We start from the raw sequence: 15,451 nt of genomic DNA, 5'->3' as shown, positions 1-15,451 counted from the left end.
TCCTCCTCATACTGGTCTCCAGTCTGGTTCCTCCTCATGCTGGTCTCCAGTCTGGTTCCTCCTCATACTGGTCTCCAGTCTGGTATATGTGTTTCGTCTCAGACTGGGATGGCCACCAGTTGCAGAATCTCAGTTGACCTCCAGGGATGACTCGCCTTGCTTCTCTGTCCCACACATCCCACTGCCTGCAGTAACAGACGTAACCACATGGCTTCTGGAAAAAGTATCACTTTCACGTCTTCTCCACACTTTGATCCTACGATCCACTCATCGTTGAACATAACATTCCCCCACAACACGGAGACTACATCTTATGAACACAATCTAATCCCTACAATGAAGCACGGGGGTGGTATTGTCATGCTCTGCCAGAGGTACCACCAGAATAAGACAATGTTGCAGTGTCTTCAAGTTGTCCAGGGACCTGAAAAAACAGGCTGACACCTCGTGCAACATCAGAGAGGAGGTCTGGAACCAGGCCAGTCTACTGGATCTCCTCCTTCAGCTCTTTCTGCCTTGACTCGGCGAGCTCCACGTTCATCCTTTCTAGATGCTGCGGTCACATTAAGCTCCTTTTCTCTGTCTTGGTGATGGTCTCTTCCAGTATCTTAATCACTGCGCTGGCTGGGAAAACACCTTTTTCCACCTTGTTGAAAAACATCCAAGAAAACAAGGAATAGATATTTGTCTTATCCACCTTTATCCAAAACTAAAGAAGTGCCATAAATAAAATAAATCTGACAATTTTCTGCATAAAATTCAGTAAAAAAGAAATCGAAACAACACATTAAGTGAATTTCAGACTCTCTGAATCTGTGCTTAACTAAAACTGATGCAATACAAAGCAGAAAAACCTTCTTATGAATAAGTTGGTCCTGCTGGCCAAACTTTTACATCGATGTAGATACGATGTGGGAACTGAACCACGTTAATGGGGGGAAGAATGAACATTCACAAAGTCTCTTCAGTTTCTGAAAACCAAAAATGCCCAAAGACTTTTTTCTTTCATCTTCATGTCTCCAGACTGAGACCTAACTTGTTTTGTTCTTCAGTGACTTTTTCATCCTTTAAATTGTTTTTCTGATCTATACCCACCTTACCACACCTACATGTTTATGATCTATGCCACATGTTTGTACATTTCTGTAGAGCAATAAAGGTATTTAAAAAATCAAAGTTGTTATTTGTCCCTTCCCAGCGGCTGTAGTAAGATGGCAGACTGTCATGGAGCTTCTGGTATGTAGAAACAAGTTTACAATTCTCCACTGTGTCGGGTTATTAGCAGAGGTCATAAAACACCAACGACACATATAAACACAACAAAACCAAAAATTTTACAGACTGTCCCTTTAAAATATTAGTTTTGTATATTAAAATAACTGTTTATTAAAATATTAGTTACTTTTGCTAAAATACTGCTCTATATTTTTTCACTTTTCCTAAATCCATCCAACCTGGACCCCCTGGTGAGCTGGTTGTGGCCCCCAGGCCACAGGTTTGACACCCCCACCACATGATGCTTTAACGCTTTATCTCATTTTCTGCCTCTAAAACACTGCAGAGGAGATGAAAGATGATGCATCAGATGAAGAAGAAACGGGTGATTTATGTAGAGAATCTGAAACACGACAACATCCCCACCATGTCCAGAACAAGACGCGTTGGTAAAAACCGTCTCCTTCATCAGATTGGTGGATTCATCCAGCTGGAAGGAGAATTAGCTCCACTGTCCTTTCTACCTGTCCTGCAGCAAACTGTGTCCTGAGACCCAGGTTTGACTTTCTGTCCATCGCTGCTTCTGCAAGACATCAGCAGGACGTCTTCACAGAGCGTCAAGCATCAGCTGCCAGCAGACACCACAGAAGAAGGGTGCAGGTGTTTAGCTCACGGTAACTCTGGTGTTTTCAGGCTTTGATGAGTGACAGATGTCTGGTAAAAGCCAGAATGGCTCCTGGCATGGAGGGGACCTGAGCTTGGCATGAATTAAACTGAATATAATTCCTGCAATGACTGGTTGCTTCTGGTGACTAAATGAAACCTGAGGAGAGTTTGGCAGCTCGGGAGGACGGAGGACATAAAACGCAGCAGAGATGGAGAAGACCCTCTCCAGTTTGTTTATGAGATGGGAGTGTAAAAGCAGGTCCTGGTGTTTGTTAGTGATGAAGCTGACAGCTGAGCAGCAGCCCTCTCCAACACCAACACTCAGGTTGTGACTCCAGCAGATCAACAAGCAGCTCCACAGTCACAGGTAAAAATCTTGCTGTTTTCAGGACCAGTTTGTCCGGTAGGTGGCAGCACTGAGCGCTGAACATTCCCCCGCACCATGAGGCGCACTTCAACGCTTTTCTCAAAACCTGGCGGCGCTTCTTATAATCCAGAAGTCTCCTGGTCCGAAAGATACTAAAAGAACATTCAGTGTGTCTCCATCCTTCTATGAAACGCAGAGACTCTTCTGTCCCTGTCAGGACGAAGCCAGGTGCGCGCACACACACACACACACACACACACACACACACACACAGGACTGTAATATGATGTGTTTACTGTAAAAACACACAACATGAAAACATCAGAAATGTATAAAAATATTTGAACATGTGGACTTATTTACACAAAGTGAGCAACTTTCACTCGTTGCCATGGAGACAGAATGTCAGGAGTCAATCAGAGTCATCTGCCACATGGAGATGGGACTGTGTTTAGTGTAAGGTCGGCCCCCCAGCACCAGCAGCAGATCAGGGAGATGGTGGTTGATGTCCTCCACCTCCACCTCCTCCTCCTCCTCCTCCTCCCCCGGCAGCTCCTCCTCTGTGCAGCTCCACTGCTTCCTGAAAGCTTGGTTCTTGAAGGTCAAGCAGCTGCTGATCAGCTGGGGGTCAGCACCCCCCTCCACCCCTGAAGAACCACCGCTGTAACGCTTGTCAGGACTGAACGTCTCCAGCTCGATGGCGACCTCTGACCCCAGATAGGTGAGCGGAGCAGGAAAGCACCTGTTCTTAAAGGGCCTGAGTTTGGTATCCAGCAGCCGGGGTTTGAGCGCAGAGCTGGTGGGGGGGCTGCTGGTGCAGGACTGGTAACTGAGACCCAAGCCGGCACAGCAGTGGTGGATCTTGTCTGGGGGGTTGGAGTCGGACAGCGTGGCCAGCTGAACCCAGGTCTGCGTGGAGAAGCTGAACCTCCACAGGCAGCTGCTGATGGAGTTCTGGCTTTCACCGCCGCCGAAGAGAAGCATGCTGTCTCTGTAGGTCACAGCGGAGTGGCCCACCAGGCGGGGGGGTCCAGACCTGGAGGGAGGAACCACAGGAAGGTAGCGTCAGTCCGGTGTGTGTCTGCCAGACAGATGGTTTCTACATGTGGTCTACTTCAGACACACACAGCTCAAACACTCCTTCACTACTCTGACACACACCACTGCAGACACACACACCTAGATGTTGATCCCAGCTAAGGCTGCAACAATTTGTTGAAACATAAACAATGAAAATTCACTGACAATTTCATCGTCGACGCGTCGCGTTATAAACGCTGTAACGGCTTTGCTAATAAAACGCTGCTCCAGGCGACTTAACGCCGTTTACCAACCGCGGCTTTTCAGACAGTGGAAGAACTCTGAACACCAAGCAAACGACACAAAGCAGCACAGGAAGAGCTGGGGGCAGTAATGTCCTGCAGCGTCTTTGTTTAACCAACGAAGAAGAAACTGACGGCGGTGCAACCTGTTACCAAAGTCTGTGGATATTTCCAGCTAAACAAAGTGTCAAACAGGTGAAACGTGTCGTCTGCCATGCAGAGTCGGCGTACCACGGCAGCACGACGGTCATGCATGATCATCTGGAAGGAAAGCACCCCGGAGTCGTGGTTTCCAGCATTCCGGATGGCAAAGTTAGCATTAGCTAAAGTTAGCATTTACCGCCGTTTATCTGTTTGTGTTCAAGATAACTCAGAAAGTTATGGATAGATTTTCATGAGATTTTTAGGAGTTGTTGGAAATGTGAAAAGGAAGAAGTGATGTAATTTAGGTGGTGATCCGGATCACCGTTTGGATTCAGGAATGTTTTAAAGGATCCTGTTCCTTGTTTACCTACAAAACAGGCTTTTTCAAGATGTAAATAATCATTTCATGCAATTCTACGAATATTAAGATGTTAAAATATTTTATTTATTTTGTTTTCCTTTTGAGGGAAATTCTGTACAGCTTGGATATGACACCATAGCTAAGCTTGGATGTTTCAGAATAAATTAGTAGTAAGCTGTTAAGCTTAAATCTAATATTAAACTGGTTCAGGAGTCGTTCTTTTAACTTACTAAAGGACATTATGTTGGGACTGACTGGGAATCAGGGGGACATTCATATGATGCAGATGAAGAGAGTGGAGTAAAACATACTGGGACCAGTAAAAAGAGCTGCGTCAACTGGAAGCACAGATGGTGGGCGGGACAGAAACAATCCTGACTAATCAAAATTATTTACAGATTAGTCGACTATTAAAATAATCGTTAGTTGCAGCTCTAATCCCAGCCAATCACAGCGGCTGGAACTGCTGACATCACTGATGGAGGAGAGCTTTTTTACTCTGGGAAGCTACGGACCATTTTGACATCACTGGACAGAAAATTCCCACAAGCACTGGAAAAATAACTTGTCAGAAGTGTGTGATGTCTGAGCTCTATTACATCTCCACCATATAAACTCATCTAATACGCTTAGAACGCTGGCATGGTTTTAATGTGTCAGTCCTGCAGCTTTATGCATGAAGCTAAAACTACAGAAGAACTGCTGCATATTCTGTCCATCACCATTTTATCCTAACAATACTGGGCTCCTTATTCTCATTTCCTCACGGTGACCCACTCACACTCCTCCCACAGTAAAATATTCACTTAAATGTTGTTTTTCTCTGTGTGTAACTAAACTAATTAGACCGTCCTGTGGTACTCCCCTCCCGATCACCGTCAGAACTTCTGCTAATTTCTCTACACTGATTAAAGCTGCTGCATGAACCGTCCTGGTGTATAAAACCGAACCCTCTTCAGACTTCGGTGAGGAACACTGAGGAATCTTCAGGAATCTCCCGGAAGCTGCAGGTCTCTCCTCACATCTTAACTCTGACCATTCACACTTATCTGTCAGGTACAAGTACCCATACTACTGTTTAAAAACACTGCTGTAGAGTTAAAGTATCAGCTGGTTTCAGTACTTTTTAAGGTTTGAAAGTAAAAGTAATGTAAGGAAAGAAATGCCAGGACAGACGCTTGGGCCGCGGTGCAGGGTCTGTAGTCCACTACCCTACCTCTATAAACCATCATTCTACGGTCAGGATTACTGACTTTATATTTAACATGTTATTATCGTAAATCCGGGGTGTTACAGGCGACCTGCTGACACGACATCCTCGTATGAAGCTACCGGTGTCCCTCTGCTGGACTGGGATGAGATCGGTGTTGTGCAGAAGCATTAACCAGCTGACTGCTGGTATGATGTATGTTTATACTTCCCATCCAAGCACACTGAATTCCAGTCTATCTGGATGCCATGATTTACCTGGATGTGTGTGTTTAAATGATGACAGGCTGGAATTAAACGAGTAACGAGGCTGTTTATAAAACGAAGAAATAAAAGCGACCTGAAAAAGAATTACTGCAGTAAAGTTCAGACATTTCTAATGAAGTCAAGTAAAAGTATTTTTACTTCTGAACCTGAAATACGTCAGGTGGACTGTGTACTTTACAGACGGAGTCACTTCCTAAACATCTGTATGTTTCCATGGTTACTGCGGCACAAGGCAGCTTCCACACAACAACACTCACTACTTACTTGTTTTTAAGTTTAGTCCACATGTTGTTGGTGGAGCTCCACTTCCACAAGTCTCTCTGCTCCTGCAAACCTCTCAGCCCTCCAAAGACATACATGCAGCTCTGGTAGGCTGCAGCTGAGTGGCTGTGTCGGGGCCCGGGGCCCAGCGAGCCCTGGGAGCCACTGAGCAGAGACCAAGCCTTCGTATCTGTAATCCAGAAACAGAGATGTTATCTGCAGCCTGCAATGGAGGACAAAGCGGAAGGTTCTTTGTGAAAAGCAACATGTTAGCATCACTACACACATCTGATAAGATCAATAAGCAGCAGGACGAGCTTCTAGAAGCTCTTCCACCTGATCTGCCAGGACACAGACGGATCAGGACCAGACATGCATTTAGATCCAGTAAAGCTGTGAGTTCAGGGTTCAACGGGAGACCATGTTCAGGATCTCAAAATCAGAAACTTTTTCAGAAGATGTTCTTGTGAGAAGTCTACCACATCACACCAGTATTAAAGTCTCTTCACTGGTTTTCCGTTGAACATCGTATTCGTTTTAAAATCCTGGTCCTTACTTTCCAAGCCCTACATAGACAGGGCCCTAGTTACATTGAGGACTTAGTTAAGCCCTACAGTCCGGCTCGAAGTCTGAGGTCGACTGGGAAACACCTGTTGATGGTCCCACGAACCCGTTTTAAAACCTGGGTAAACCGTTCTATTAGAGCTGTCGCTCCCTGTCTCTGGAATGAGCTTCCCCATGATCTGCACTCTCTGGATTCAGTAGATGCTTTTAAAAACCTCTTAAAAACACATTTGTTCAGGCATTTTGGCTCCATAAAGACTCAGTGACACTTCTGAGTATTTATACTGTTTTTATTTATTTATTTATTTCCAGATGTTGCAGTTTTTTATGTTTTAGTGTTGTGAAGCACTTTGTTTTTTTTTTTTAAATACTGTTTTTCTTTTTATAAAGACAGAAAGCACTTTGTGACCTTGTGTCTATGAAAAGCGCTATATAAAGTTTATTTTAACTTATCTCATCTACCATATGATTTGGGATAAGGGATTAATGCCCGACAAGGTGTCCATTATCAGAAATTAATGGACGACGCGGTGGTGTGAACCGTCTGATGCTCTTTCATCGGAGGGCATTATCCCACTTATATCATAGTCACTCATTTAGAAAACGATATAAGTTATATCATGATTTGGGTGAATAGTTGATTCTGATCGTCTGCAGGGTGTCCGTTAAAAAGTGATTTAGGACACCAGTTAAAAAAGTTCCGTCAAACAGCTGAAAAATTCTGAATTATTGAGCTGGCTCAAACACCAGTTGGTAACCGTGGCAACAGAAATGTTAGCGACCAACGGACAAAACAGAAATCAGAAAGAATATCTTATGTCAAACAGCAGCCAATGGTAACGAATGAATGTAGGTTAATTTATTTTTCAGGTTAATTTAGACTATCAGTTGAACAATAACCAGAGAAAGGAAAAAAAGTCTCCCAATCCCTCCCCGTCTTCATTTTCTACCGAGATTGTTACTGCAGAGAAAATATCCATTATTGTTTAACCCATATTAAATAATATTTAATCAGTTAGTATGTGATGAAGCTCCAGATCTCTGAAAGAGGGACATAGCGGCTCTGACGTCACCCTGCAGCGGACCCTGTATGTGTTTCTCTGCATTAATCCTCCAGCGGTTATGCCAATTTCACAGCAATCTTCACGTATTAAAAAGGTCTGTGCTGTTTACGTGTAGATTTTTCCACGGCCAAACGTTTCTTATGCTGGTATAGAAACCAACCAACACATGACCTCCCAAATCTCCTTCATATTGTGAAGAAATGTGCATTTTCAGAAAATCACCCATTTTTATTGGAATCCGTTAAAAGGAGGAGGCGGCACTTCCATTCAACACACTTATCTTTCAGGCTTAATCACCTGACGGCGCGCCGTGCATACACACACTTCCCGTTCATACTCACTGAGCTCCCTGGACGACACAGCCACATACATTCTGCAACACTATCATATTATCATCTGTCATTCGTTGCAATAGTATCTGCTACCGAACGAGCTGCAGGTGCTGCCAACGGCAGTTACCTTGGCAACGCCACAACAAGACATTAAATAGTCAACTCAGCCGCTTCTTGTTAAAATCATAATTTTAACAGTAAAAACAACATTAGTAATTGATCTTATGTCATTTCCTTTGTGAATGACCACAGTACAAGTGGGATAATGTCCTCCGAGGTGTCCATTATCAGAAATTAAAGGACGATGTGGAGGCGGAAACCGTCCAACACAAAGCGGAGGACAAAGGCTGCTGGGATAGGCTCCAGCTCCTCCGCGACCCTTAATCGGATTAAGCGGTTTCAGAAAATAAATGAATGTATAAAAAAGAATTAATTAAATAAAAAAGAACAAAAAAAGGTTTTTAAACTCACCAAAATTCAGACTCCAAAAGTCCTGCGAGGATCCTTTAATATCTACGAAGCCGCCGTACATCAGCATGGTGGAGCCAACCACCACGGCACTGTGTCCTTTTCTGTTGGTTGGGATCTGCACACACACACGCCCACACACACATGCCCGCACACACACGCAGAAATAATCAGCCAATGAAGGAAGATGATTCAGTTGTTTCATTTGGAGGAAACTTCTTGTGGACTTTCTCTCGTTTTCACAGCTTTTCTCTCAACGTGAGAAAGAAACACTGAAGGGACCAGGAACAGGATGGTCCAGAGGTTCGGATGAGTGTTTTAACAAGCTGTTTGATCCAATAATGTTTTCTTACATCAGGAAATTTAACAGTTTTATTCATCTTCCTGTTCTGAAAGATTATTTCACCAGATTCTGGATCTTCTCAACAGAAGACATGCCCCTCCCCCGTTCACTCGCTGGGTTATAAGACCAGTTGAGCTAATATTGTGTTTCTGGACTGTGGAGGAAGCTGGAGAACCTCCACCTGCAGCTGGAAAACCTCCATCTACAGATGGAGAACCTCCACCTATAGATGGAGAACCTCCACATGCAGATGGAGAACCTCCACATGCAGATGGAGAACATGAGGATGTGAATCAGTAATCTCCCAGCAGAGAGGAGCAGCAGGCCACGCCACCGACGTAGTGGGCGGACCTGTGGAATGTGGGACTTGGTCTTCTCTCAGGTTAACCACACCAGTACACAGAGCAGGATGGTTCCAGCCCCTCTTTGGGTTAACTGGTGCTTCATGGGTCTACTGGTTCCAGCAGAATTCTAGCAGTGAGCAGCAGATCTTCTAAATGTTACTGACGTTTTGTTGGTCATTCATTAACACGAACCTTCCAGTCAAACAGGAATCCCAGCTGGAAACAAATGATTGTTGTTTCCCGTTCAGAATTTAATCGTGTTCAGTAAAGTCTGAGGACTACGGAGTGGAAACGAATGAAGATGTTTCTGTTGATGTGTGATAATTAAAACCAGATCATACTGGGACCAGTTGTGTCTGATCATTCTGACATGAAAAGCAGTCTGTACCTGAGAGGAGCTGGTCTTTCCCTGGAAACACACCCACCTCTGCTTGACTGAAACACACAACAGAAAGAAAACAAACAGATCGGAGGAAGAATTTTCTTCAGTCCAAATGCAAACAATTCAGAAGTGGAGTTCTACGTTTTGGCTCTGAGAGGAAAGTTCAACACATGACTGTTCTCATGTGGCTCGAGGGAAAATCTGCAGGAAGAAGTGGAGCAGAAAGAGGTTCAGACCCTGTCCCACAGGAACCAACATGCCCTGGGATCTGCATTGGGAAGCACAGGAAACTTCAGCTCATGCAAAGCAGCAACTCTTCCTCCTCGTTTCGGCTTCACTTGCTGGTCCTGACAATGTGTCGCATGGAGGTCCCAGTTCAGTCCTTAGACAGGCTTGTTTAGGACACATGTCAGGTGTAGGAGCAGACTTCTAACAGCACTGAACTAAGTGAATAAGTTCAGAAGAGGTGGAAGCTGAACTCAACACGTAGAAACCTGTTTTCTGTTTGGCTCATTTGCCAACAATAAGCTGAGGATGTGTTGCCACTAGAACTGATCCATGCAGCTCCACTGTGAAACTCACCAACGTCAAACACCCAGAGGGCACATCTGCATCTGGTGTACGCAGAATCCAGCATCCCTCCAAACACATAGAGGAAACCCTGAAAAGTTTTACAGCTCGTTTCAGACACGCAGCAGTCACAGCCGGATGGACTGGAGAAGATGAAGGAAAGTGGATCAGCTGATCCTGGAGAGCTGGTACCTCATGTGCCACCATGGAGTGTTCCTCTAGTTCCTCCGGTGCAGCCTCCCCCGAGCAGTTCAGCTCTGTCCATTCGTTGTGCACTGAAATATCAAACACAGAACAGGAAGGTCCCGTTACATAAAACTGTACATGCAGCGTGGCGTGTGTGTGTGTGTGTGAGCTGCACATCTGCTTCATGCACCATACGTCCTGTATGAACGTTCTGCTGAGTCAGAACTTTACATCGGCCGAGTCAGAACTTTACATCGGCCAAGTCAGAACTTTACAGTAGCTGAGTCAGAACTTTACATCGGCCGAGTCAGAACTTTACATCGGCCGAGTCAGAACTTTACATCGGCCGAGTCAAAACTTTACATCGGCCGAGTCAGAACTTTACACCAGATGAGTCAGAACTTTACATCGGCCGAGTCAAAACTTTACATCGGCCGAGTCAGAACTTTACATCGGCCGAGTCAGAACTTTACAGTAGCTGAGTCAGAACTTTACATCGGCCGAGTCAGAACTTTACATCGGCCGAGTCAGAACTTTACAGTAGCTGAGTCAGAACTTTACATCGGCCGAGTCAGAACTTTACTTCAGCTGAGTCAGAACTTTAGAGGCCGAGTCAGAACTTTACAGTAGCTGAGTCAGAACTTTACAGTAGCTGAGTCAGAACTTTACACTAGCTGAGTCAGAACTTTACAGAGGCCGAGTCAGAACTGCCGAGTCAGAACTTTACACTAGCTGAGTCAGAACTTTACATCGGCCGAGTCAGAACTTTACATCGGCCGAGTCAGAACTTTACACTAGCCGAGTCAGAACTTTACAGTAGCTGAGTCAGAACTTTACATCGGCCGAGTCAGAACTTTACATCGGCCGAGTCAGAACTTTACATCGGCCGAGTCAGAACTTTACATCGGCCGAGTCAGAACTTTACACCAGATGAGTCAGAACTTTACATCGGCCGAGTCAGAACTTTATAGTAGCTGAGTCAGAACTTTACATCGGCCGAGTCAGAACTTTACATCGGCCGAGTCAGAACTTTACATCAGCTGAGTCAGAACTTTACAGAGGCCAAGTCAGAACTGCCGAGTCAGAACATTACATCGGCCGAGTCAGAACTTTACACTAGCCGAGTCAGAACTTTACATCGGCCGAGTCAGAACTTTACATTGGCCGAGTCAAAACTTTACATCGGCCGAGTCAAAACTTTACATCGGCCGAGTCAGAACTTTACATCGGCCGAGTCAGAACTTTACATCGGCCGAGTCAAAACTTTACATCGGCCGAGTCAGAACTTTACACCAGATGAGTCAGAACTTTACATCGGCCGAGTCAAAACTTTACATCGGCCGAGTCAGAACTTTACATCAGCTGAGTCAGAACTTTACATCAGCTGAGTCAGAACTTTACAGAGGCCGAGTCAGAACTGCCGAGTCAGAACTTTACATCGGCCGAGTCAGAACTTTACAGTAGCTGAGTCAGAACTTTACACTAGCTGAGTCAGAACTTTACAGAGGCCGAGTCAAAACTGCCGAGTCAGAACTTTACAGCGGCCGAGTCAGAACTTTACAGCGGCCGAGTCAGAACTTTACAGCGGCCGAGTCAGAACTTTACAGCGGCCGAGTCAGAACTTTACAGCGGCCGAGTCAGAACTTTACATCGGCTGAGTCAGAACTTTACATCGGCTAAGTCAGAACTTTACACTAGCTGAGTCAGAACTTTACATCGGCTGAGTCAGAACTTTACAGCGGCTGAGTCAGAACTTTACATCAGAACCTTTCACATAAATCAAAAAGCCTAAAAGCCAAGAATCTGCAGAGCCTTCATCAGTTTTCTCATCATCACGCTCCTCCAGAAGATCACCAGAGTGATTTTGGTCCACAGATTAACTCTGAAACGTATGGGCCAATCATACTGTCAACATGTAAATACTGTGGTGACATGCGTGCATAAGGCTAAGCCATGGATCATGGATTGCGTTTTCAGGGATCCTGGCCCATAATGATGAAGGGCTAATAGATTATAGATTCAGACTCCTACAGCATCGCTATCGGATTGTTGTGCTAAACTGGGTCTCATTATGGAGAGATCGACCCGTCAGAATCGTGCCCTCCTGGTTCAGTTATAGGAGTTACCCAGTGGGTACCCATGGCAACCGTCTCTTACCAGCTGGAATGAACCAACAGGTATGGGCTCAATATAATGTTTAATATAATTATTAATCAATCAATGAATATGCTAACTTTGATGTTACAGAGGGAACAGAGTAGTGGCTGGCGCTATACGTGATGCTGCTTCTTGGTAAATTAATAAAAAACTTATGTTAGAAATTTAGGAACCATTTGGGCCTGACTGACCGATACTCTTCTACTATAACGTTCATGGGACACCCCTCCCCCCTTCCCAAACTCTCAGTGCACAGAGGAGACGCGCTTTTATGGCTCAACCATGTGTACCCAGTAGTGGAGTCATCCTGGTCCAGACTCAAACTAAATATTTTCCCACTCTCCTCCTCAATCACCGTCTGCCTCTGGGGAACGGCGTTCTTTGCTCCGTTCTCCATGTTGGTCATTGGCTGACCATTAGCTGCTCATATAAACACGAATTGCTATTCATGGGTTGCTTTGCATCGACCTTTTATGGCTAAATGTGGGTGTAACATGAAGTGGAGGCTTGTAACCAAGTGATGAGTCCAGGTGTGATTGTGAAAGGTGGAATTGCTTGCAGGTGTGGTTGGGAATGGTTTCATAAATGTGTTTTTTTGGGCGTATGTCATTTCCTGCTTTTGGGCGTATGTACACCGTTAGTATAGATCCTATGCAATGTTTTATAAATGAGAACCCTGATCATGAATGATGCAAGATAAAGCCACTTGTGAACATCCTTTCAGCTGTCCTGTTGTTTAAACTTCCAAGTTTAAACTTGGATAAAATGATCAGTGAGGACTTTTACCAACGCTGTACTTCCAGAAGTCCCTCAGAGTGCTGGTTTCCCTGCCTCCCAGGACGTAGACAGATCCACTGTAGCTGCAGCAGGCGTGTTTATAGCGGTCACATGGAGACTGGCTGCTCTGAGGGAGCTGCCTCCACAGACAGGGATTACGTTGACTCATCGCTGGAATCCATCAATCTCAGTGGACCATCCTGTAAAAAAAGCAGACTGCCTTCAGAAACGCCTTCAACCACCCGTCAGTCACATCAGCAGAAACACTTCCCAAGCTTTATCTACAAGTCTGTGAAGAGTTCAGAGTATGATGCTGGGTGTGTACGGCACAGTTAGGGCTGACCATCACCATTTTTTGAGGAGTGTAAACGTCACGTCTGCATGGAAACATCACGTCTGCAGGCTGACTGTATATTTATTGTGGTATGTCTTGTTGGTTTCACAGTTAACAACATGCAAGTGCAGCAGAAATGTGCCGCGTTCCGTTGTCCTGACTGTGAAGCAACATGTGGGAAGAATGAGATGATGAGACTGCACGCCGACAGGTGATAATAATAGCGTTATTACTTATTAACGGTACTCTACTAATGCACTAGTGGAAAAACTCAGGATCTGTTGCTATGGAAGCGAAGAGCTTGGTATGACGTTCCTCTGGGAATCTGTGAGTCACAGAGCACATGCCTGCTAGGGGAGGCCTCGGTGTTGGAGGGGAAGGGGGGGAATCCTGGGAGAAAACTCTACTTTCTAAAGAGTCTTTGTCAGTCAGCTTTACTGCATTCAGCCTCCTCAAAGCAAAGTAGTCTATCACATCAGCCATGATGCACTGGGTCATGATTACCACGACAGTTTAGTTATAATCATCTAGAAATGTCAAGACCAGTAAAATCAGATATGAAACAAATCCAGAAGCAGGCCCCAGCTGTGTGTGGAGATAAACTACATGTACGAGGACTGCACATGTCTGCTAAATACACACAGATTTGGATCAGGTGTGTTGCAGCAGGGAAAACCTGCAGGACACTGGTCCTTGAGGACCAGGACTGAGGATCCCTGATGTAGCTGGCATTAGCGGAAGGCACGATCTGTGTGCAGTTGGATCCATCCAGTTTACTTTGTGTTGGTGGAAACATCATGACTGTAAATATCGTTTTAGAAAAATATCATTGCTTATCACGCTGACAAGCGATGATCAGCCGTGTGCTAATTCTAACTGGACATGCTAATCCTTAGTCTCGAGGTAACAGCAACTTTATTCTGGTTCAACTGGGAACTTCTAAACATAGCTCAGCTAAAGAGGCACCTGTGTGACATAAACATCCTAGATGAGCTTTGTTTCTCTGTGGAGGGTGTTAACCTGCTGCATCTGAGAAACTTTTGATAAAACAGAGGACGCCCAATCAGGAACCTCCATCGGTTAAAAGTCAAGCCTATTTGGAAGTGCATAAAACTGCAGTTCTCCCTTCATCCACTAGGGGCTGCAAAACAGAGCAAATCCCCATAGACTCCCATGTTAAAAAGACCAACTTCACAGCAGGAATAAACATGTTTACAGCAGAAATAAACATGTTTACAGCCTGATTCAAAAATCCATTTCAGGTTAATAGGTCAGGTTTACCTTCATGACAACTGTGGGGGGGAGTGAATTTTTTTTTTCTAACTCGTCCGTTTGAAAGTAATTTATTCTGAAAGTTCGGAATATTTAGGTGTGTGCCCTTTTGATTGACAGGTACCCAATCTCCCACTTCAAGTCAGAAGAACGTAGAACCGCAGCTTCTAACCGGTTTTTAGCCGGTTAACAACGTGACTTAGCTTTAGCCCGCTTACCTCCGTTAGCTGGTTAGCTCCTGTTATCACGGGGTTAGCTCGGTTAGCTCTTAGCTACAGAAAGCTCAGAGTTCGCTCGATGTCAATCATCCACCATGACGCTCACACCCCCCTCTCAGCTCCACCTCTTTGCTTATATTTGTATTTTCCGGGAGAGACGACACGCATGACACTGCCAAGATGGTGATGGTAGGAACCGCCCACCGAGCTTCAATTCAACTTTTCAGAAACCTTCGGGTGACGTCACGGAGGCTCTGCTCATCTTTTATATATAGTCTATGGGGAGAGCAAAGAGTGGGGAAGGGGTGGAAACATCTTTGCCATGTGAGGAAAATATTACAAATTTAATACAGTAAATATGTTATTTTATCCATCAGGTGTGTAACATCACGTTAAAACATGCTAAAGGCAGAAGCTAACATTGTTTCCTTTTACATGAATCTGCCAGATGCTGATTTATGACATGTCAGAAAGACCAAGTCCAGGATTCTTCACATCCAGAGAGAGCAAGAAAACCAGTGCCATTACTAGAACAATCTTACTGGTGTCTCTCTGTCTAATACCCAGGATGAATGGCTACTCTTTACAGATGATGTTGTATTGTTGGCTCCAGAAAAGGAAGCGCTAC

General features: G+C 44.8%; 1 protein-coding gene across 1 annotated transcript; it reads right to left on the bottom strand.

Moving 5' to 3' along the window:
* Positions 1-2,653: 2,653 nt before the first annotated feature.
* klhdc3l (kelch domain containing 3-like) lies at positions 2,654-13,831 on the bottom strand (the record flags this gene model as incomplete). The annotated part of the gene is made up of 8 exons (XM_079254784.1): positions 2,654-3,284; positions 5,816-6,002; positions 8,244-8,358; positions 9,316-9,362; positions 9,892-9,970; positions 10,072-10,154; positions 13,009-13,170; positions 13,741-13,831. The coding sequence occupies 8 exons, from the start codon at positions 13,829-13,831 to the stop codon at positions 2,654-2,656; spliced, it is 1,395 nt and encodes a 464-aa protein (XP_079110910.1).
* Positions 13,832-15,451: the final 1,620 nt, after the last annotated feature.

The sequence above is a fragment of the Telmatherina bonti genome (assembly GCF_933228915.1).
Source record: "Telmatherina bonti genome assembly, chromosome: 15".
NCBI lineage: Eukaryota > Metazoa > Chordata > Actinopteri > Atheriniformes > Telmatherinidae > Telmatherina > Telmatherina bonti.
The sequence above is the reverse complement of the archived record's forward strand: the minus strand, read 5'-3'. Positions and strand labels throughout refer to the sequence as shown.